The 22,149-nt window shown below is 37.3% G+C and overlaps 1 protein-coding gene across 2 annotated transcripts in view; it reads left to right on the top strand.

Annotated features, from left to right (window-relative positions):
• Positions 1-22,149, top strand: part of MICU2 (mitochondrial calcium uptake 2) — a 245,875-nt gene that overhangs the window by 44,533 nt on the left and 179,193 nt on the right. For both annotated transcript variants that reach the window (XM_049867443.1, XM_049867444.1), the window contains exon 2: positions 14,771-14,915. In XM_049867443.1, the coding sequence (XP_049723400.1) occupies positions 14,771-14,915 (145 nt within the window). The remainder of the gene's footprint in view (positions 1-14,770; positions 14,916-22,149) is intronic.

The following is a 22,149-nucleotide window of genomic DNA, read 5'->3' as shown; positions in this document are numbered from 1 at the left end:
TCTTTTCCCCACTCCCTTCCCAAGATCTAACTAGGATCATTCCCTTGATTATAAAAAGTACAGGAGTAAAATGATCAAATAAATTTTAAAAGGGAAAGATTATACCCACTTGCTAGCTCAGTCCCATGCCTACCCTTAAAGTATGAATGTAACAATTTATTATAACTAAGTTTTCACTAGTTTTGTCTCATATAGGATTCTGAAATTCTCAGGGGTCAGGGTAATGATTTTTAACAGGCACCCGAAGACCTCACTTTCTCAGACAGATGTTTCTCTCCTGAACTGGAAAGTCTTTGAAGGTTAAGGTGTAGAAACACAAGTTTCCCCCATTTGGCTCTACCTCTTGTAGAAGATATAAAAGGTTAGAGGCAGTTGAAGGAGAAAAGTGACTATGGGTAGTAGTAGTAGAGGCAGCTGAAGTGGTAAAATGGGAATTATTTAACAGTTATTTATTTCAGTTATCCTTGTTGCTAACTTGTTGCTAACTTAAAGTAAAAAAAAAAAAAAGCAAATCTGTTTGTCTTTTAAATCATCATACACATTCCATTATGGAATTTTTAGAACTCTTCGCTATTAAAACACCTTCAGAAATTAACTCCATGAGAACATGGACATTTTATCATGAAATATGTCAAAAAGAATAAAGTAAAAGCAGAAAAGGCAGTTTTGGCAAATTCTTGCTAGGCCTTAAATGAGTTGCTCTATGTTTGTACTTCACAGATACAAAACAGAGCTTTGCTTGAATAGTAAATCAGCTTTCCAAAACACATAATCATATCTGTGTATTACTACTTTATTTAGTAGTGATATAATTTATAAACGTTAACAGAAATTTGGATAGCATGCATTCTTAGATGTTCTGCCAAAGCTTGGTAAAATGTCTCTCTCATCCCCCACTCATCGTCTGCAAATACATTTTAATAACAATGTTTTCTTAGAAATATTACGTTCAATTCTGTCCATGAACTCCAAACTGAAACCGAAAATCTCAGTTTTAATCTGAATATACCCTGGTATAAGGCTTGCAATCTGTCAGATCGTTCAGATTTACAGAGGTAGAGTGTGAAGTCACTGGGATGATCTAACTTCAGATCATTCTGTTCCTGAGATTCCCCAGGTTCTATAACAGGCATAAATTGTGGCAATATCCTGTGGTACAGTTAACGTAGCCACAACCTGTCAGAGGCTTTACCTTTTTCCTCTTGTTATGAAGGCTTTATTCCCCGCCCCCATTTGTGGTTTTAATAAAAGGAAACAATCTTTATTTCTGTTTGTATACATACTTGTTGAGTGAAATTGCCTGTTACAAAGCACATATCCAGCTATATAAAGATATTTTAATAAATCACTCCCCAAAAAGCCCAGTGCCGTCGAGTTGATTCCGACTCATAGCGACCCTATAGGGTTTAAAACTATGTGGTGCAGTTCTACTCTATCCTATAGGGTCGCTATGAGTCGAAATTGACTCGATGGCACTGGGTTTGGTTTTTTTTCTTTTTTTTTTTTAGGGTTTAAAATATGTAAGTACAAAACCAAACTTTTACATATCGATTCAAAGACTGAAATTGTTTTAAAATTGTTATTTTTTACACTTTGAGTTTGGGATTCGTTCCCATTAATATTCATTTATCCCTTACACACTTTCTTCATTTGTTAACCATCTGTTATATACTGGGCCCTGGGGATACAAAGAAAAAGATACTTCTCTTGAGAAATTCATTATGGGGGTATAGACAGTTCCAGTACACAGTCATTATAGCTTTGGTAAAAGTTTACTCAGTGTTCTGTAGGTACTCACAAGGAGGACACCTACCTCATAAAAGGTACTCAAGGAAGGACTGCTAAAGGGGGTAACTACCTGAGTTAAATCTTAATGATTAAGTCAGCCAGATGAAAAAGGGACAAGGAACTATATTACATGCCTACCTTTGCCAAGTATTTTAATTGTAATTAGAATCAAGTGACTAATCTATCATCTGAAAAGGTATGCAGTAAAGTTTTATTAAAGTTCATCAAAGGTAGCCAGGTGAATAACAATACTTTTGATGGATTTTCAGATATTTATGTAATTTTTGTTTTACGTAAGAAATGTGTCTCTCCCTTTGTTTATGCTCTTGTTCATTATTTTCCTATTTGTCTTAATTTTTTTTTTTTAATAATTCTATTTTTGTTTTGGGTAAAATTTTTGTTTCTGGGCAATCAGCATACATTAGTCTTTTGTTTTAATAATTCCAATCTTGAGCAAATTCTGTATAGTGTTAGGGTGTAGGGCTTCTTCAGCCACAAGCTTTAAAAAGCCATCTTCACTATGATCTTCCTGTAAGCTGAGGAAACAAAAGGAGGGAACACCCATTTCCTGGGTTCCCAGAATCTAGAAGTCTGAGTGAATCTCAGAGAATGTGTGGAAGCATGAGGAGAAGCAAGGCAGAATGAATCACTTTCCTTCTACAATCCCAAACTAGAAAACACTACAGCTGCACGTTGCAGCTGTTCCCCGAGAAGGAATGGAAGGAAGGAGAGAAGGATCCTTTAATCCATTCCTTCTTTGCTTTGTACTGTGTCATATAGTATAAGATACGATGTCCTTAATGTTATTATTCATAGCGGTAGCCTCTCTTTATGACTCAGCCATCTGATAACAGCACTTTACCCAGGCCTCCTTGAACGTCTCAGCTTCAAGGAGAACTTTTTACGTGGGTATGTTAGGTTCATTTTTTTGTTCCTGTAATTAGATCATAGCTTATATCACAAAAAGTTCTGTGTTACTACTCTGGATCTACTTCTCAGCTGCCCAATATTACTCTGGTATATGTTTCATTTTGAAAAGTATTACTCTGGTATGTATTTCAGAAAATATTACTCTGGTATATTTTTTATTTTGAGAAGTAAGAAGTCAAAGTGTCATGGTTGGTAAATAACACTGGAAAAAAATAATTATCAGAATTTGAAACGTATCATTGTAGGGCATACACATTTGCTAAAATGCTGATTGTTCCTTTTTCTTTCTTACATTATAGCACTTAGCCACTTCCTAGTATGCCTCCCCATATAGAAAGTGAGTGCCTCTTCTTCCATCGTTTTATCTGTAATGCAATGCGTGGTCACAGGATTGTTGTTGTTAGGTGCCCTCGAGTTGTCTCCAACTCATAGCGACCCTGTGTACAACAGAACAAAACACTGCCCATATCCTGCGTCGCCCTCACCGTCTTTGCCGTGCTTAAGCCCATCGTAGCTAGTCCGTCAGTCCATCGGGTTGAGGGTCTTGCTGTTTTTCGCCGACCCTCCACTTTACCAATCATGATGTCCTCCTCCTGATAACATATCCAAAGTACATGAGAAGTAGTCGCAAAGAGCATTCTGGTTGTACTTCTTGCAAGACAGATTTGTTCATTCTTTTGGCAGTCCGTGGTATCACGAGATATACATCTTAAAAAAAAAAAAAAAAAAGCCCGTTGCCGTCTAGTCGGTTCCGACCCATTAGAGACCCTATAGAACAGAATAGAATTGCCCCATAGGGTTTCCAAGGAGCATCTGGTTAATTGGAACTGCTGACCTTTTAGTTAACAGTTGATCTCTTAACCGCTGTACCACCAGGGCTGTCCAGTATAGGGAAATAAGTTAAAAGCCAACTCAGTCTTTCTTTAAAATTTTTTTTTAATTATGGTTGTGATTCTTCTAGGAAGATACTGAGATTTTGAGTTAAGGCTCTAATTTTTTTTTTTTTTAACGACTTGAAACCTAATTTAAACGTTTTGTTTATTGTATAAACACATATGCATGTGTGTGTATGTGTGTATATATATATATATATATATATGATGTAACTCCTAGAAGGTAATTATTGAGGAAGGAGAAATGACTGTTCTGCACAATGACCTGATCAGAAAAGAGAAAGCAGCTTTTAGGAGAGAAGATGCTTATTTATTTATTCATCAGCATCTCCTGACAGTGGCCACTCTTTTCCAGACAGAAATCTATAGGTTTTTAAATATATATATAGATATATGCCATTTCATTTTGCTATGCTCATCTAATAAAGCTGCCCTAGCTCTCTTCCAGCCTTTGTAAAGAAGTCTAGACTAGGTCATCAGTACATCAGATAATATTCAGAAGCTTTTTTTTTTTTTTTAGAGAGAAGGGTTCCCAGAGCTTCCAGGTTTCCCGAGAATGGCTTTTATCTCTTTGGCTAATATGCCGTCACTTTATAAAATTTATTATGAACCACAGCTTATGCAATTAATATTTCTAATTTAGTCTGGCAGTATTTTGTTTCATATGAAATAAGATCCTCCTGCTTCAGAACAAAGTGGAAGTTTTGTTCAATGAGTGAAATTTCCAATTGTAAAGTTTTCTTTAAGAAGATAAGCTATTTTTTCAGTTACACTATTGAAGGCTCAAAGACAAAGCAATTATATTTTATCCAGATTATTATAAATTCTAAAATAAGGGCTCCACATAAGTGAGATTTTACTATATTATATGTAATATAATGTATGTATATATTGGAATTATTAGCTGCAACAGTGAAGTAAGGCCCTTTCTTTTTCTGCTTTCTTCCTAAGAAATACAGAGACCAAAAGAATGTTCAACAAAGAACAGAAAACTAACTTTTTCCAGTTTGTCACTTTGTGGATAAAAAGTAGAGACAGAATGGTGAAGCACCTGTTGCTTTAAAGGCATTAAACTAATGAAATGTTTTAACTGAAGTCATCAGCTTTCAAAGATCTCTTTTATCCAGTTTACATCACTCATGGCTCTTAATTCCTTTGTCACATTTTTTACTGCATTACAAGTAATCCTTGGACTCCATGGAGCATTTTATATGTAACCAGAAGCATGTAGATGGTTCTCATGTATTCAGTGTAGGCCCAAATCCCAGCATTTCTTCTGCTCCTTCTTTCCCGTATATTTAGTGTTAGGCGCAGATTTGGAAAGCACATAGTTCTGGTAACAGGAGGAATTTATCCCCTACTCCCACCACTGTCCACCTATAGAGACTTTTAAATTCAGTCGAAGGGTAGGTTTAGGATAACAGAGAGCTACCAGCAAGCCATAAGCAGCCCTTTGATCTCTGCCACTGCATTCCATATTCTGAGACCCCTTTTGAGCTAGCTAGTTCCTTGGACAGCTGCTTCTCTTACACCAGTCCATCAGTTATTTGTATGTAACAGTATACATTGGCTGGTAGAGTAGATTTATAGAAGTATCCTATGGAATCTCGTTATTCAGATAAAGGTTAAGATTAATATTGTTTATTTCAGTCCCACTGGAATAGTTCTGTTGAACTGCAATTAACAGGTTGGAATGAAGGGGTGCAAAATGTTCCCTCTAGCCTTTCATGTTGAATGGCTTTAATGCTGCTATTTCCCTTGCACTGCTTTTATATCCCCACATAATATATAAGCGCAATTTGTGACTTTTAAGATTAATCTTAGAGATAATTATGTTTGGTCTTCTACCTGTGTCATTTTTGTATTAACTCTAGAGAATATATTTTAAAAAGCTAAATCCAGCAATAAGGGTACCATAGTTCTAACCTTATTTAGAGTTTCTCATGTATCCCTTAGACTATCAAAGAGACTGAAACTTATCAGTGTTCCCTGAGGTCTTCTAGGATTATTCAAAACCTAGAGTACACACATAGGGCGCTGGCACATAGAATAGAAATTCGAGTCATCCTTCATTTCAGTGAAGTTTTTTTCCACTATATTTTTGAAATATGTGTTTGATTTGCTCTTTCTCTTCGTTAAGCACAGCGGGTGTACGTATATGAAATCTTTGGTGTCTTTTCCCTGTTTGCTTTCACCCCTTTATGCTTTTCTTTTGCCTTCTATGTGATCTTTTCCCGCCAATCCTAGAGTCCATGTATTTTCTGCAATGGTGATTCTAATCTTTACTGTTTATCAAAGCACTTTTCTTCTGTTTCTTTTATTCACCTCTCTTTGTAAATATTTCTGTTGTTTTATGTCTCATCTTTGCTCTCTTGTGTTATAAGGTCTATCATTTCTTTAATTTTCTATAAAGGTTTCTCTTTTTTCTTTCAGAATTTGATCTTTGTTGTCATTTGTTTCCTATTGCTCTTGCCTTCATTTTCCCCAGAATTATGCATAGGCATTACACTGGGTTTTGAATAGGAGACAGTCTAGCTAGTCTGCTGTTTCCCAAAAACAATGTAATCAGATATCCTTGACTCCTTTACATGTTGATCTAAACACTTTTTTCTTTCTATTAGAATATTAGCTAAAGAACAGAATGTTAGTACTTTCTATCAACTGTTCAATCATTCAGCTGTCTGAGGGATTTGGGGAAGAACTGGCCTATGAATTACTACAGCTGGGCTGAGGGATTTGGGGAAGAACTGGCCTATGAATTACTACAGCTGGGAACATGTCTCTGCCCTGGATCTACTGTGTTTGGAAGTTCTGCTGTTCTGTGAAGTTGAGGCTTATTCTATACCATGAGTGTGGCCTTTGGGTTTCACTTTGTTCCTCCATCTGGGAATGTCTGCCACTTTAGGGAAAAGTCCTTGCAGTTTATAGGTTTCAGGTTACTGAAGTAGCAGACTTTTCCCTAAAGTGGCCATGAATATAGTATTTCCCTATGCCTGAGCAGGCCATGTAACTTGCTGGTACTTGCAGCTAACACAGTTGTACTAGAAAATTACTTTTGACAAGACACAGAGAAAGAAAGTCAAGTGTGGGGTGCGTAGTCAGTGCAATGAGTGACAGGAGCTTCAAGTGGGACATTAAGCACTTTTCTTTGGCCTGCCCAGTCCCTACCTGTTGGAAGATATCACTGACAGGACTACTTCTAGCCCATGTGGTACCTTTGTGCAAATTAGAAAAAGACCCCTTCCTTAGTGCATTTCACTGCCATCCAGAAGATCAGTGTGTGATGTGAATGATGATCCTTTGTGTTGTGGAGCGCGCAGCTGTATATGAAGGCTCTAATCAGTCAGGTGTAACGGCCCTAATCAGTAAGTAACAGAATCCTGTCGTAAGTCAGAGACGACCTGTACTAATCTAGGCATTTGCACTTGCATTGTTGTTAGTCTCAGATATAACTTCAATATTGTGACCTTTGTAATTCCTCCCCATTCTCTCTGTCCAAACTGATATTCTGTGTTTACCAAAGCCTACATTTGCACTTTTTTGCCATAGTTTAGTTTACCAAGCCCAACCTAGTAGCCACAAATATGCCAGAGTAAGAGAAGGCAGAGTTTAGAGATAAAGAAATGAGCCCCCAAAACAATATGATTAATTCAGGAGATATGAAAACAGCAACAACAAAACACCTGGAACCTGTGAAGGAAGGAGGAAAAAAACAAAGGAAAATAGGAGAAGAAAGAGAATATGCACACATGAACAGAAAAGGCACACAAATGAAAGAAAGAGAACCAAACACAATGGGGATAGCTTATGTTTTCCACCAAAGGCTTGTAAACTATACTTTTAATTGTTCAGGTTAATGACATAGTTTGGCATGCATTATCCCAAGCCATAAATTAGTAGCATTTGCATACTAGCCACTTGTTCTTAACATTTATTAGGGGTAGTAGCCAAGCAAACTAGTTAACCAACCACGATAGGGGACTCAAAAGCCTGACTTCTGGTCCCTTGGACCGAGCTGTTGGACTAGATAATTTCTAAGTCCCTTTTAACTCACAAAGTTCTGTGTTATGAATATCACCTATTTTCCTGCTGTAGACAAGGCACCATGCTAAATACTCTGCACAGTATAGTGAAGCACTAAATGCTCTGCACAATACTAAAGCACTAAATACTTTGCACAGTGTAGTGAAACAAAGAAAAAATAACGTGCCTTCAAGGATTTGCTTTTTAGTTGAAAATTAGATAAGAAACAGACAACTAGATTTTTAGCGCATTGTATTTCTAAATATATCACTGTATTTAAGAGCTCAGCTACTGACCAAAAGTCAGCAGTTTGAATCTACCAGCTGCTCCTTAGAAACCCTACGGGGCAGTTCTACTCTGTTATATAGCACCGCTCTGAGTCAGAATCAACTCAACGGAAACGAGTTTATGGTATATATGTGCATGCATATAAACAGAGAGAGAGAGAGAGAGAGAGAAGCCACCACGTGTCTTGTCAGTTTGTCGTACTGTGGTGGATTGCATGTTGCTGTGATGTTGGAAGCTTTGCCACTGGTATTTAAAATACCAGTAGGGTCACACTTGTTGGACAAGTATCAGCTGAGCTTCCAAACTAAGACTAGGAAGAAGGAACTGACAGTTTACTTCTAAAAAAACTGGCCAGTGAAAACCTTATGGACATCAGCAGAGCATTGTCTTACGCAGTGCCAGAAGATAAGCTCCTCCGGTTGGAAGACAGTCAAAATACGACTGGGGAAGAGCTGCCTCCTTGGAGTAGAGTCAATCTTAATGACATGGATGGAGTCAAGCTTTTGGAACCTTCATTTGCTGATGTGGCACAACTCAAAATGAGAAAAACCAATTGCAATCATTCATTAATAATCGGAATGTTGAATGTATAAAGTATGAATCTAGGAAAATTGGAAGTCGTCAAAATGAAATGGAACTCACTAAACATCAATATCCTAGGCATTAGTGAGCTGGAAAGGACTGGTATTGGCCATTTTGAATCAGGCAGTCACATGGTCTGCTATGCCAGGAATGATAAATTGAAGAGGAACGGTGTTGCATTCATCTTCAGAAAGAACATTTCTGTGCTGAAGTACAATGCTGTCAGTGATAGGATAATATCCATAGGTCTACAATGACGACGAGTCAAATTTACAGAACCAACCACTAATGCCAAAGATGAAGAAATTAAAGATTTTACTAACTTCTGCAGCCTGAAATTGATCAAAAGTGCAATCAAGATGCGTTGATAATTACTGGTGATTGGAATGTGAAAGTTAGAAACAAAGAAGAAGTAACAATAATTGGAAAATAGGGCCTTGGTGATAGAAACAATGCCAGAGATCACACCGTAGAATATTTCGAGACCGATGACCTATTCATTGGAAATACCTTTTTCAGCAACAAAAATGATGACTATACATGTGGACCTCATTGGATGGAATACGCAGGAATCAAATCATCTACGTCTGTGCGAAGAGACGATGGAAAAGCTCAATATCTTCAGTTAGAACAAGGCCAGGGGCTGACTATGGAACATACCATCAGTTGCTCATATGCAAGTTCAAGTTGAAGCTGATGAAAATTAGAACAAGTCCAGGAGAGCCAAACTGCAACCTTGAGTATATCCCACTTGAGTTTAGAGATCATCTCAAGAATAGATTTGACACATTGAACACTAACGATCAAAGACCAGACAAGTTGTGGAATGACATCAAGGACATCATACATGAAGAAAGCAAAGGGTCATTACAAAGACAAGAAAGAAAAGAAAAGACCAAAGTGGATGTCAGGAGAGACTCTGAAACTTGCTCTTGAACGTCGAGCAGCTAAAGCATATGGAAGAAATGGTGAAGTAAAAGAGCTGAACAGAAGATTTCAAAGGGTGGCTTGAGAAGATCAAATAAAGTATTATAATGAGATGCGCAAAGACCTGGAGTTAGAAAACTGAAAGGGAAGAACACACTTGACGTTTCTCAAGGTGCAAGAACTGAAGAAAAATTCAAGCCTCGAGTTGCAATATTGAAAGATTGTATGGGAAAAATATTAAATGACATAGGAAGCATCAAAAGAAGATGGAAGGAATATACAGAGTCACTGTGCCAAAAGAATTGGTCACTGTTCAACCATTTCAGGAGGTAGCATATGATCAAGAACTGATGATCCTGAAGGAAGAAGTCCAAGCTGCACTGAAGGCATGGGCAAAAAACAAGGCTCTAAGAATTGATGCAGTATCATTTGAGATGTTTCAACAAGTGGATGCAGTGCTGGAAGCGCTTACTTGTCTATGCCAGTAAATTTGGAACATTTACCTGGCCAACTAGCTGGAAGAGATCCATATTTGTGCCTATTCCAAAGAAAGGTGATCCAACCAAATGCAGAAATTATCAAGCAATATCATCAGTATCAGACACAGGTACAATTTTGCTGAAGATCATTCAAAAGTGGTTGCAGCAGTACATCAACAGGAAGCTGCCAGAAATCCAAGCTGGATTCAGAAGAGGACATGGAATGAGGGTTATCAATTGCTGATGTCAGATGGATCTTGGCTGAAAGCAGAGAATACCAGAAAGATGTTTACCTGTGTTTTATTGGCTGTGCAAAGGCATTGGACTGTGTGGGTCATAACAAATTATGGATAACATTGCAAAGAATGGGAATGAGGAACCTGTACAGACCAAAAGGCGGTCGTTCAAACAGAACAAGGGGATACCGCATGGTAAAGTGAAGAAAGGCGTGCTTCAGGGTTGTATACTTTCACCATACTTATTCAAGTTGTATGCTGAGCAAATAACCTGAGAAGCAGGACTATATGAAGAACACAGCATCAGGATTGGAGGAAGACTCATTAACAACCTTCGTTATGCTGATGATACAATCTTGCTTGTTCAAAGTTAAGAGGACTTGAAGCACTTAGTGCCAAAGATCAAAGACCCAGCCTTCATATGGATTACACCTCAACATATAAAAACCCAAACCAAATCCAGTGCCGTCGAGTCGATTCCTACTCATAGCGACTTTATAGGATAGAATAGAACTGCCCCATAGAGTTTCCAAGGAGCACCTGGCAGATTCGAACTGCCGACCCTTTGGTTAGCAGCCATAGCACTTAACCAGTACACCACCAGGGTTTCCCCTCAACATAAAGAAAACAAAAATCCCCATGACTGGACCAATAAGCAACAATCATGATAAACGGAGAAAAGATTGAAGTTGTCAAGGATTTCATTTTATTTGGATCTACAGTCAGCACCTCTGGAAGCAGCGGTCAAGTGGTCAAAAGACACATTGCATTGGGCAAATCTGCTGCAAATGATCTCTTTAAAGTGTTCAAAAGCAAAGATGTCACTTTGAGGACTAAAGTGTGCCTGACCCAAGCCATGGTGTTTCTGATTGCCTCATATGCATGTGAAAGCTGGAGAGTCAATAAGGAGGGCTGAAGAAGAATTGACGCCTTTGAATGGTGGTGTTGGTGAAGAATATTGAATATACCATGCACTGCCAGAAGAACAAACAAATGTGTCTTGGAAGAAGTACAGCCAGGGTGCTCATTAGAAGTAAGGATGGGCAGACTTCATCTCACATACTTTGGACATGTTATCAGGAAGGACCAGTCCCTGAAGAAGGACATCATGCTTGGTAAAGTATTAAAAAAAAACCAAACCCAGTGCTGTTGAGTCGATTCTGACTCAAAGCAACCCTATAGGACAGTGTAGAACTGCCCCATAGAGTTTCCAAGGAGCGCCTGGTGGATTTGAACTGCCGACCTTTTGGTTAGCAGCTGTAGCACTTAACAACTATGCCATCAGCGTTTCCTGGTGAAGTATAGGGTAAGTGAAAATGAGGAAGACCCTTAATGAGATGGATTGACAAGGTGGCTGCAACGATGAACACAAGCATAACAACGATTGTGAGGATGGCACAGAACCCAGCAGTGTTTCATTATGTTGTACACAGAGTGGCTGCGAGTCAGAACCAACTTGACGGCACTAACAGCAGCAGTACTAATGGACTCAAGGTGATGGGACAGATTTGGGGTCATTTGTGTATCAGTAGCCTTCTAAATTGGTGATTTGTAATCCTTATGACAGCTTCAAGATGAAAAATCAGCTTATGAAAGGGGGCTTTGGTTTCACCTCCTGTACCTTTCCCTGTTTGTTGGAGAGGATATTTAACCAAAATTGAAGGAGATAACAAACAACCCAGTCAACCAGTCAACTTAATAAAATGGTACTTTTCTAAATAATTGACTCTTCTCAAGGCTCTGGAAATGTTATGCTTATGCAAGTTGTGGACACATCTCAGGCAGATAGAATTTTTAGTGTCTAAACCTTCTAGAATTAAAAATTAGATTTCTCTGAAAATAGTTTTCACGTCTTGCTGAGAATGGGAGGTTTTTGTTTTTATTCCTTGATCATTCCAGATACAAGTTAGGACCAGGTAAGAGTAAGATTGCTACAAGATAGAGAAGAAAGTGAAAACCAGAAAAACCAGAGTTAATGAAATGGTCCATTTTGTTATGAGACCTGTAGAGGTGTAGGGATAAATGAGTAATTGACCCCTTTTAGTTGGTTGAAGTTTGGAATTTGTTTATACAAAAAGGATTAAGTTGTTGGTAAAAGGTATTTTTTAGCCAGTCATGAACAACTTAGGAAGTATAATGGAGCCAACATTTGTTTAATGATGAAAATATATTTATGTATAGATTATTAATTTTAACTTAATACACTATATATTAAATATATAAATATATCAATATAAAAATTATGTAACTGAAAATGTATATGACCATGTTCACTGTCTTTCAGTTCTTCTAATATACTGTATTTTCTCTTACATCTAGGACTTCACAAATGCTGCTGTGACCTTTACTCAGAATACCCTTACTCATTCTTCTGTCCCTAGCCCCATCCTCATTCTTTCTGTAAATTCACTGCCACCGCACTTACTACATTCTGGTGGGAATTAGTGTTTATCTTGTTTTCCAACAGATATTCAGTAGCAATTTGTTAAATAAAATGATAATATATACCTGTTGCTGCATATAGATATTCATAGTTTACTACAAACGTGTGAACAAACACATGTACCAAAACTCAAAAACCCGTTGCTATTGAGTCGATTCCAACTCATGGTAACCCCAAGTGTTACAGAGTGGAACTGTTCCATAGGGCTTCATGGGCTGTAATCTTTATGGAATGAGATCACCATGCCTTTTCTTCCATGGCACTGCAGGATGGATTCGAGCTGCCAATCTTAAGGTTAGTAGTCAACACAAACTGTTTGTGCCACCTAGAGACCTGTGTGGATATATATATATATACATATATGTGGTGGTGGTCCAGTGGTTAAGCTCTCAGCTGCTAACTGAAAGGGCAGCGTTTGGAACCCACCAGCTGCTCCAAGGAAGGAAGATGTGGCAGTCTGCTTCCATAAAGATTTACAACCTTGAAAACCCTTATGTGGCAGTTTACCCTGTCCTATAGAGTCACTATGAGTCAGAATCGACTCAGCAGCAATGGGTTTATATGTACATGTTTATATGGATCTGCCTCATGTATTTAAAAAAATCACAAAATATTTATAAAATTCAGTTTTCTGATTACTAGCCCTTGAGTTATTTTTTAAGAGTAGTAATTTTAGGAGAAGGAAAAGCAAGGACATGATAGACAAGTTCCGGGGAAGACAGGAAAACATATCACTGCAGTATGATTGAGTATACTTTGTCCAGCATTCTGGTGGGCATATACAGAATACAAAAGAAGAATAGAACCGGTTGCTCAAGGTAACCTATAGCCTAATTGAGGAGAGAAGATTAACACTATATAGAGAACTGAGATCAGCCCTAAGGAGGTGTTAACAGCTTTAAATTTTGAAGGGTTTAAGCTACTGGAGTGTACTTTTTTTCCCATTTCAATTCAAGTCATTACTCACTGAGCATCACCTGTGTGTCAGGGTAGGTAATAGGATCAGTCCTACGTGTGAAAAGTAGGTGATATGTCCAGGAAGGATATTGTGGTCCCAGGTAGAGCAGTGCCTTGGGAAAGCAACCTGGCCTGAAGGTGTGCTGTTGGCTTTCACATTCTTTGTCAAGATTACTGTAGTGACACTGACGTCAGTGTTACCAGCTGCACCATCATTCTCCAGTTGGCCTAGCTCACGATGCCCGATCATGTAGAAGGATAGTGTGTTCCTAAGAGCCAGACAGACCTTGTTTGGGATCCTGGCTCTGCCATTTACTTTCCAGTTTCCCTAGCTATAATGGTGTCTCTTCTTCAGAGTTATAAGGATTAACTAAGTAATCTATTTTAAATACTTAATTAGCACAGTGCCTAGCACATAGTAAGTGTTCAATGAAAGGTTTGCAAGGAGGGTTTCAATGTTGCCTATTGGCAGTTGGATCCTGTTGCCTGAGTTAGCAGTTCTTTAACGCTAACAATATTTTGCTCATCCCTGTTCTTTTAGCACTTATTTTTTATAACATATTGTTCTGAGAGCAGAGTTGGTAGCAGATAAGGCACGTTTTATCTTTATAAAATCATAACTTTATGTCATATGTTGCCTGCCTATCTCTCTGATTATATCTTCTACCATTCTCTTCCTTACACAGTCACTCTAGTAACATTGGCCTTCCTGCTCTTCCTTGAACACACCAAGCTTATCCCCTGCACATGATCTCTGTTCTTGGTTTACCTTTTCCTTAAAATGCTTTTCTCCCAGAGAGCCCCGTGGTTCATTAGTTCCACCTCATTTAGTCTCTTTATTGAAATATTACCTCTTCAGAAGGGCCTTCGTGAGTGTCCTCTATAAAATAGTGCCCCTTATCATTTTCTTATCCTGCTTCATATTTCTTCACGGCACTTCTCACTATCTTCTATCGTTTTACACGTTTATTCATTAATTGGCATTCCTCCTTTCTGGAATGTAAGTTCTCTCAGAGGAGTCTTGTTCACTGGTTCATCCTCAGTGCCTGAAACCATGTGTAGTAGTCACTCAGCAAATATTTGTTAAATGAATAGTTTAAAATTTTGGGCTGTGTTAACCTAAACACTAAAATTAACTCTTTAAAAATGATTATAGTAGTGACTGACTTTAGGAATAATATTGAAAAAAATCTTAAATTGCCATTTCTTTTTCTTTTCTTTTAGAAAAATGTTGACTCTGATGAGATGGTAGGGAAACTGTCTCTTCGAAAACAGCGCTTCATGCAGTTTTCTTCATTGGAACATGAAGGAGAATATTATATGACACCAAGAGACTTCCTCTTTTCAGTAATGTTTGAGCAAATGGAACGTGAGTTTTTTTGTTTTTAAGTTAAAGAAACCAATCATTAGGATTGAAAAAACTATTGGTGATAGCTTTTCTCCATTTTAATTACCATCATTCTTTGTACCGTACATTTACATTCCTTATAACATAAGGGTAATTAAACTTTTATATGTATCTCTCTCAGAAATGGCACAAGTTGTTTTGTATGTGTTTTTTTTTTTAAAGAGACAAAGGAAAAATAGGTACATTTTAAAATGACATTAAATATATTATTGATAATAATTTGAGATGATCATTTTGGGGAGTATTGATATTTTAAGTTGAACAAAAACAATGCAACTAGACCAGTTATGAGGTGACTTAGTTGTCATGGAGTCATGATGCTATGGAAAATAAAATGAGAAGCAAAAATCCCAAAACTATAATTACATATTTTTATTTCATATACAGTAAATGCTCAGTTATTCCAAATGATGCCAGAAATTCTTAGTTTCATAACCTAAACTAGTCCCTTCTACTCTGCAGAGAGTAGATGTGTCCCTTGTCCTTTGTGCCCCATAGTGCAGCATCATTCTATGAAGATTTCTTGATTTCCTGACACCTTCAAGGTTCACCGGAAGTGCTGCCCTATAAATAGTTATATATGAGAAACAGCTGAGGTGGAGCTAAGGCAAGGTGAGGATGAAGAGAAATACAGATTGAATTGAAAAAGGTGGAGGGAACTTGGGAAGACATTCCAAAAATCGAGGGATGACATGACAACAAAACAAAATGAATGATCGTGGCATGTTATAGGAACAATAAGTTCACCAGTCACTGAAACCAAAGGATTGCATTGAGGTGTAGTAAGAAATCAAATTGAAAAGCAAATAAGGGCCAGATTGGGCAGGAAATAAGGGTCACAGAAGATTTCAGTGACCCTGTCCATCCACCAGAGGAGTATGCATTTGGGGAAATGGGTTTACTTCATCTTGAACCTATGAGGAGGTAAGGAGGTTTTATGAACAGTTAAATAAGGTAGTAAAAAATGTATTTAGATTATTTTGGTATAGATTCTTTGGAGGTAATTTTGGCAGTATGTATCAAAGGCCTTAAAAATACTCGCTGCCTTCATTGCAGTAAGGAGTTCTGGGCACTGCAAGTAGTTAAGCACTTGGCCACTAACCAAAAGATTGGTGGTTGGAGCCTACCCAGAGGTACCTTGGAATAGAAACCTGGCACTCTGCTTCTGAAAAACCAGCCATTGAAACTCCTGTGGAACATACTTCTATTCTGACACACATGGGATCAATATGAGTCAAAATTGGCTTGAGGGTATCTGGTTTGTTTATTTTGGGTTTTTTTTGATGCAGTAAGTTCACTCCTCGAAAATTAGTCTGAGTAAATAGTCAGGGAAGTGCAAAAAGATTTCTTTAAAAAAGTAGTATATATGATTTATATTTTGCAAGAAACCTATCAAAGAAAAAGAAACAAAGTGTTTTCATATTGGGAAGGAAGAAATAAAACTCTCTCTGTTTGCAGATAACATGATCTTCTATGCAGGGTACCCTAAGGAATCCACTAAAGAACTATAGAACTAATAAGCAAGTTCAGCAAGGTTGCAGGATACAAATCAATATACAAAAAACATTTGTATTCCTATATCCTTGCAATTAAGAATCCGAAAATGAAATTAAGAAAACAATTGCATTTACAATAACATCAAAAAGAATAAAATACTTAGGAGTACAAAACGAAATATTATTGAAACACAGGTCTTTGTAATAAAACTGATTTTTTTTTAAGTAATGGAATGTTACCACTGGCCTTACTCCATCTGGAGCAAGGGAGAATGAAGAAAACCAAAGACACAAGGGAAAGATTAGTCCGGGGGACTAATGGACAACAACTACCACAGCCTCTACCAGACTGAGTCCAGCATAACTAGATGGTACCTGGCTACCACCACTGACTGCCCTGTCAGGGATCGCAGTAGAGGTTCCGGGACAGAGGTGGGGAAGAATGTAGAACAAAATTCAAACTCACACACACAAAAACAGACCAGACTTACTGGTCTAACAGAGACTGGAGAAACCCCAAGAGTATGGCTCCTAGATACCCCTCTAGCTCGGTACTGGTCACTCTTTAAGGTTCACCCTTCAGCCAAAGATTAGACAGGCCCATAAAACAAAACAAGACTAAAGGAGCACACTAGCCCGGGGGCAAGGATGAGATGGCAGGAGGGGACAGGAACCCAAGGTCGAGAAAGGGAGAGTGTTGACAGGTTGTGGGGTTGGCAACCAATGTCACAAAACAATATGTGTACTAATTGTTTGATGAGATGCTAATTTGTTTTGAAACCTTCATCTAAGTACAAAAAAAAAAGGTAATGGAATATTAGACACATTGAAGGGTAGTAGTTATCAGGAGAAATACATAGGTAGATGTAAGTTACAGAGAATGTTCTAGTTTTGGGGTTGAGTGATGAGTTTTGAGGTATTTGTTATATTGTTACATATGTCTAGAACATTTTGATGTATCAAATTATGTATTTAAATTCATAATAAAATGAAAAAACTCTATTGAGTAGTAGTTTATGTAGTAATTAGTAAGAGAAGAGCAAAGGATAAGATTTTGCGGAGTCATAGTTGCAAAACAATAGGACCTGTTCAGAGAAAGTGCCTAATAGTTCAGTATGGGTACATACAGAGGAGTGGCAGAAGATGAGGCTGCAGAAGTAGAAAAGTAGGCAGGGACTAAATTGTAAGGAGGAGCCTTGGATACCATCTTCCAAGTTGGATATATCTTGAGTGTGACAGGGAGCCTTTGGAGGATTTTTGGCTTGCGAGGCAAGAGGCTGTAGTCCAGGCTGGGCGAAATGAGGACATGGACACAAGTTAAGGCAATGACATTGTATGGGAGGTGAAAGATACCTTTAAGAGTAGTTTAGGTGTTGGAGTCAGTAAAACTGTATGACTAAATATGGAGGAAGAAAGGGGTTAGAGAAGAGTAAAATTACTTCATTCAGCACTTACTCCCATGTACTGTGCTGTGTATTGGTGATACAGAAATTAGCAAGACAAAGCTTACAGTCTGTTTAAACAAGGATAAAATAGTTTGAAAGTACTATAGTTGAGAAATGCCCCAATCTAGATTTCTAGTATAAGCTACAAGGTACTACATTAACTAAGACAGAAAATAAAACTATGAATAAAGGATTCAAGGTTTAATAGGATTTATCGTAAATTTGTACCCTTATGTATTCATTTAAAGATTTGCCATAAAAACTGAACAGCAGAAAGCAGGGAAAATAGTAAGGATGGAAAATAATTTGATTAAAAATATTAAAACTCAAAAACAATTCTTTAATTTTAATGAAGTTGTGATAAAAATTTTAATGATACTGCTAAATCTCCTAGCTAAAAGATTAACTCTATTTATATTAGTTTATATTAAAAACTAAAATCTATAGGTTGAATGCACAGATTGAGAAAGCAAAAATATTTCAAAAGTCTGAATACAATTAAGCCTGAAATCCCATAACAAAATTTTACCGTATTTGCCACAACCTGTTCTTTATTTCTTAGTTACTTTACTTCACATGTATAAGACCTTTAAAATGACGTTCAAAGATCTTTTTTTTTTTTTTCCTTTTCCTAAAGGCAAGGACTTTTAAAGATAGATATACAATTCATTTTAGATTTTTAGAGTTTAGAAATACAGAAATGCTGTTTTTTAAGAAATCGTGGTTGCCTAAAGTGCTAGTTGCCAGCACCCACCTGTCATTTTGTCTTACTGTGGTGAATTGTGTGTCGCTGTCATTCTGGAAGCTATGCTACCAATATTTTGGATACCAGTAGGGTCACCCATGGTAAACAGGCTTCAGCAGTTTCCAGATTAAGACAGGCTAGGAAGAAAGGCCAGATGATTTACTTCTGAAAATTAGCGCTTGGAAACCCAATGGATCACAACAGAACATTGTCTGACTCACTTACTTGGGACACATCATCAGGAGGACATCATGTTTGGTGAAGTAAGGGTGTGGGAGACCCTCAATGAGATGGATTAGCACGCAGCCGCAACAGTGGTCTCAAACATGCTGGCAATTTTGAGAATGATGCAAGGCCGGGCGACGTTTTGTTCTGTTGTACATGAGTTAGAGTTGACTCAATGACAGCTAACAACAAGTGCTAGTTGAGAGTCCAGGTCAATTGTATCTTTCTCTCTCTAACTCTTCCCTAAATTTCCAGGATTACTCCATAGATTTTGTAATCAGACATATCACATAGATTTGAATCCTGGTTCTCCCGCTGATTATCTGTGGGTCGTTGATCAAATTCTGAAATAATGTATAGGTTTTATTTTCCTCGTTAGTAAAATGGGATAATAATATCTACCTTGCAGGGCCTAGTTCCTGACACAGCATCTGCAAATGGGATATGGCCAATAACAACTATATTATTATCTTGTAAAAACCTCTATTATAGCCTTTATCAAATTGTGTCCTAGTTATTTGACTATAGATCACCTCCTTAAGTGAACCATATGTGGTTAAAAAAATAATAATACTGTAAACCACAACCCAAATCCATTGCCATCAAGTCAATTCCAATTCATGGCAACCTCATGTGTTACAGAGTAGAATTGCTTCATAGGGTTTTCAGTGGCTGTAATCTTTATGCAAGCAGATAGTCAGGCCCTTCTTCCATGCCTCTGCTAGGTTCGAACTGCCAACCTTTAGGCTAGCAGTGGAGCACAAACTGTACCACCCAGAGATGTTTGATACCTTTGTTACCATAACAACGTTAAAAGGCAAACCTAAGCTGGAGGCAAGGAGGGAAGTGTTTGCAAGATAAATGTAGGACTTAGAAAAGTTTTTCAGAAATCAATAAGAAAAAAATGAACAAGGATACTAAAAGTAATTTCCAAAGAAGGAAAACAAGTGACTGGTAAGCATATGAAGTAATGTTCAACCTCACTAGTAATCAAAGAAATGCATAGTGAAATGACAATGAGATACTAATTTTTGGTGGATAAAATGATAATGCTCAATGATGGCAAGTGTTAGGAAATGGGTCGTTTCATATTCTAGAGGACCTGTAAATTGGCATAACTTTTCTAAAAGCAAGGAGCCCATGTGGTGCAGCGTTTAAATGTGCGACTGCTAACTGAAAGGTTGGCACCAGCTGCTCCAAGGGAGAAAGATGTGGCATTCTGCTTCCATAAAGATTACAGCCTTGGAAATCCTATGGGGCAGTTCTGCCGTGTACTATAGGGTTGCTAAGAGTCGGAATTGACTCCATGGCAGTGGGTTTTTTTTTTGTTTTTTTTTTTCTCTAAAAGCAGGTTTTGGAAAATTAAACTCCTTTAAGAAGTACTTCCGCTTTGATATTGTGATTTTATTTCTAAGAATTTGTTTTCAGGAAATAACTTAGAAAATACAACAAAGGTTTAGAATGTTCATTGTAATTTTGTATATCATGATGTAAAGATCTGAAACAACTTACATGTTCAATAATAAAGCATTGGCAAAATGAATTATTGTACAGCCATTAAAGGCTTTTGTACAAAGACATTTGTTATCATTAGAGGATGTTCATATACACAGTTAAGCAGGTATTTAAAAAGTATATATAGAGTAAGATCCCATTTTTTGTCTTATATGTATATATGTGTATAAATAAATTATAGTCTCAAGGTTATTCACCAAATTGCTAACAGTTTGTTGTGGCTTATGAAATTATCAGTGTTTATATTTTCTTTTTCCCACATGGTTTTCTAATTTATCTACAATAAACATTTATAACTTGTACAAAAAAGAGAAAAAAATTAAAGTTAAAAACACTCCTTAGGAAATCTGCCATTTAAAAGGTAAGTGAAGGAAGAAGAACCACTTACAGAGATTTGTAAAATGTGACCATTGACCCAGGATGAGAATGCAGTATCATGGAAGTCAGGGGAGGTGTGTTCAGTAGTGTAGATGCTATAGAAAGATCCGGTAGGATGGGAACTGCCAAGAGGCTGCTGAATTTGGTCACTAGCATGGGTCATTAGGATCTCTGGTAGATCAGTTTCAGAAAAGTAGTGGGTAGCTAAGGAGACAGTGAGGAGGAAATGAGAATGATTTCTTTTTCCAAGAGTTTTTGGTTCTAAAGGGTACAAAGCAGGATGATAATAAGAGGGAAAACAAAGTAGAATGAAAGAATTCCTTAGAAGTATGTATAGCCGAAGAGCTATAAATGTGTATGCTATGTGTTATACTAAAATTTATTTATTTATTCATATTAGAATCTTTGTCAACATTTGACGTACCATATCCTTATAAATTATGCATATTGATTTCTGTTTTCACTTAACTCAGTGGTTCAAACCTTTGACTTTCATTAGACATTTGTATTTTCTTTCTCAACTAATATCAACTATTTTTTTACTTCTGTCTAATGAAGTTGAAGAATTTTTCCCTCTTTTATGTCCTTTCACTAGAATCTAATTTTTGCTTTAGTCTGCCTAACTTTAGCCATAGGTCCATGCTGTTTTTCTAATCAGGTTAAAAGTTCCCATGGCTTTCTTCTTTGTTTCAAGTTTTATGTAACCCTTGATTTAACCAATTTAGTTTCTTATAACATTTCTACTTGTGTTATTCATTGGAATGCAATTAAACTCTATCAGAAGGCATTTAGCTAAATCAAGAAATCGGTCATTTTACAGGCCAAATAATACATCCTTTATGCATGTGATGTACTTCGTCTTCATTTTTCAATCATGGATAATAATAATAATAATCTTGCTTGCATTCCTCCAGATCATGATTAACAGGAAAAAACAAGGCCAACCTGTTCACCCATGATCTCCATGTATAAACAGATGGAAACAAAACACTCTGAGATTTATTAATCCTAAACTCATTTCTACCAGATCTCCATCTTTTGGGACTCTTTACAAATAACACACTGTATTGATAGTGATAGATGAGCCTCGTTTAAGCCATCTCTCCAGGCCTCTTTCAAGTGGAGGCCGGCTACTCATGCCCCCTTCCTCCATGCTAAGTTTGGAGGAAATCATTCTCATTCTCCCATTGCACACTCTAAAAACCATAAAAACATGTTCTTTTGAAACATAGGTTACCCGGCTGAAATGTTATTTTCGCTTTCTTGATGCTATTTTCTACCAAATTCCAAGTCTTGCTGCTGTTTTTCTGTTGAATTCCTTTAACCTATAGTTTTTTTTTTATAGTTCTTTAGATCTCCTCAATTCCAGTGGCCCTTACCTTCATTCTTAA

Source organism: Elephas maximus, chromosome 23 (assembly GCF_024166365.1).
Source record: "Elephas maximus indicus isolate mEleMax1 chromosome 23, mEleMax1 primary haplotype, whole genome shotgun sequence".
Taxonomy (NCBI): Eukaryota; Metazoa; Chordata; class Mammalia; order Proboscidea; family Elephantidae; genus Elephas; species Elephas maximus.
Note: the sequence above shows the minus strand (reverse complement) of the source record. Positions and strands in the feature narration are given on the sequence as shown.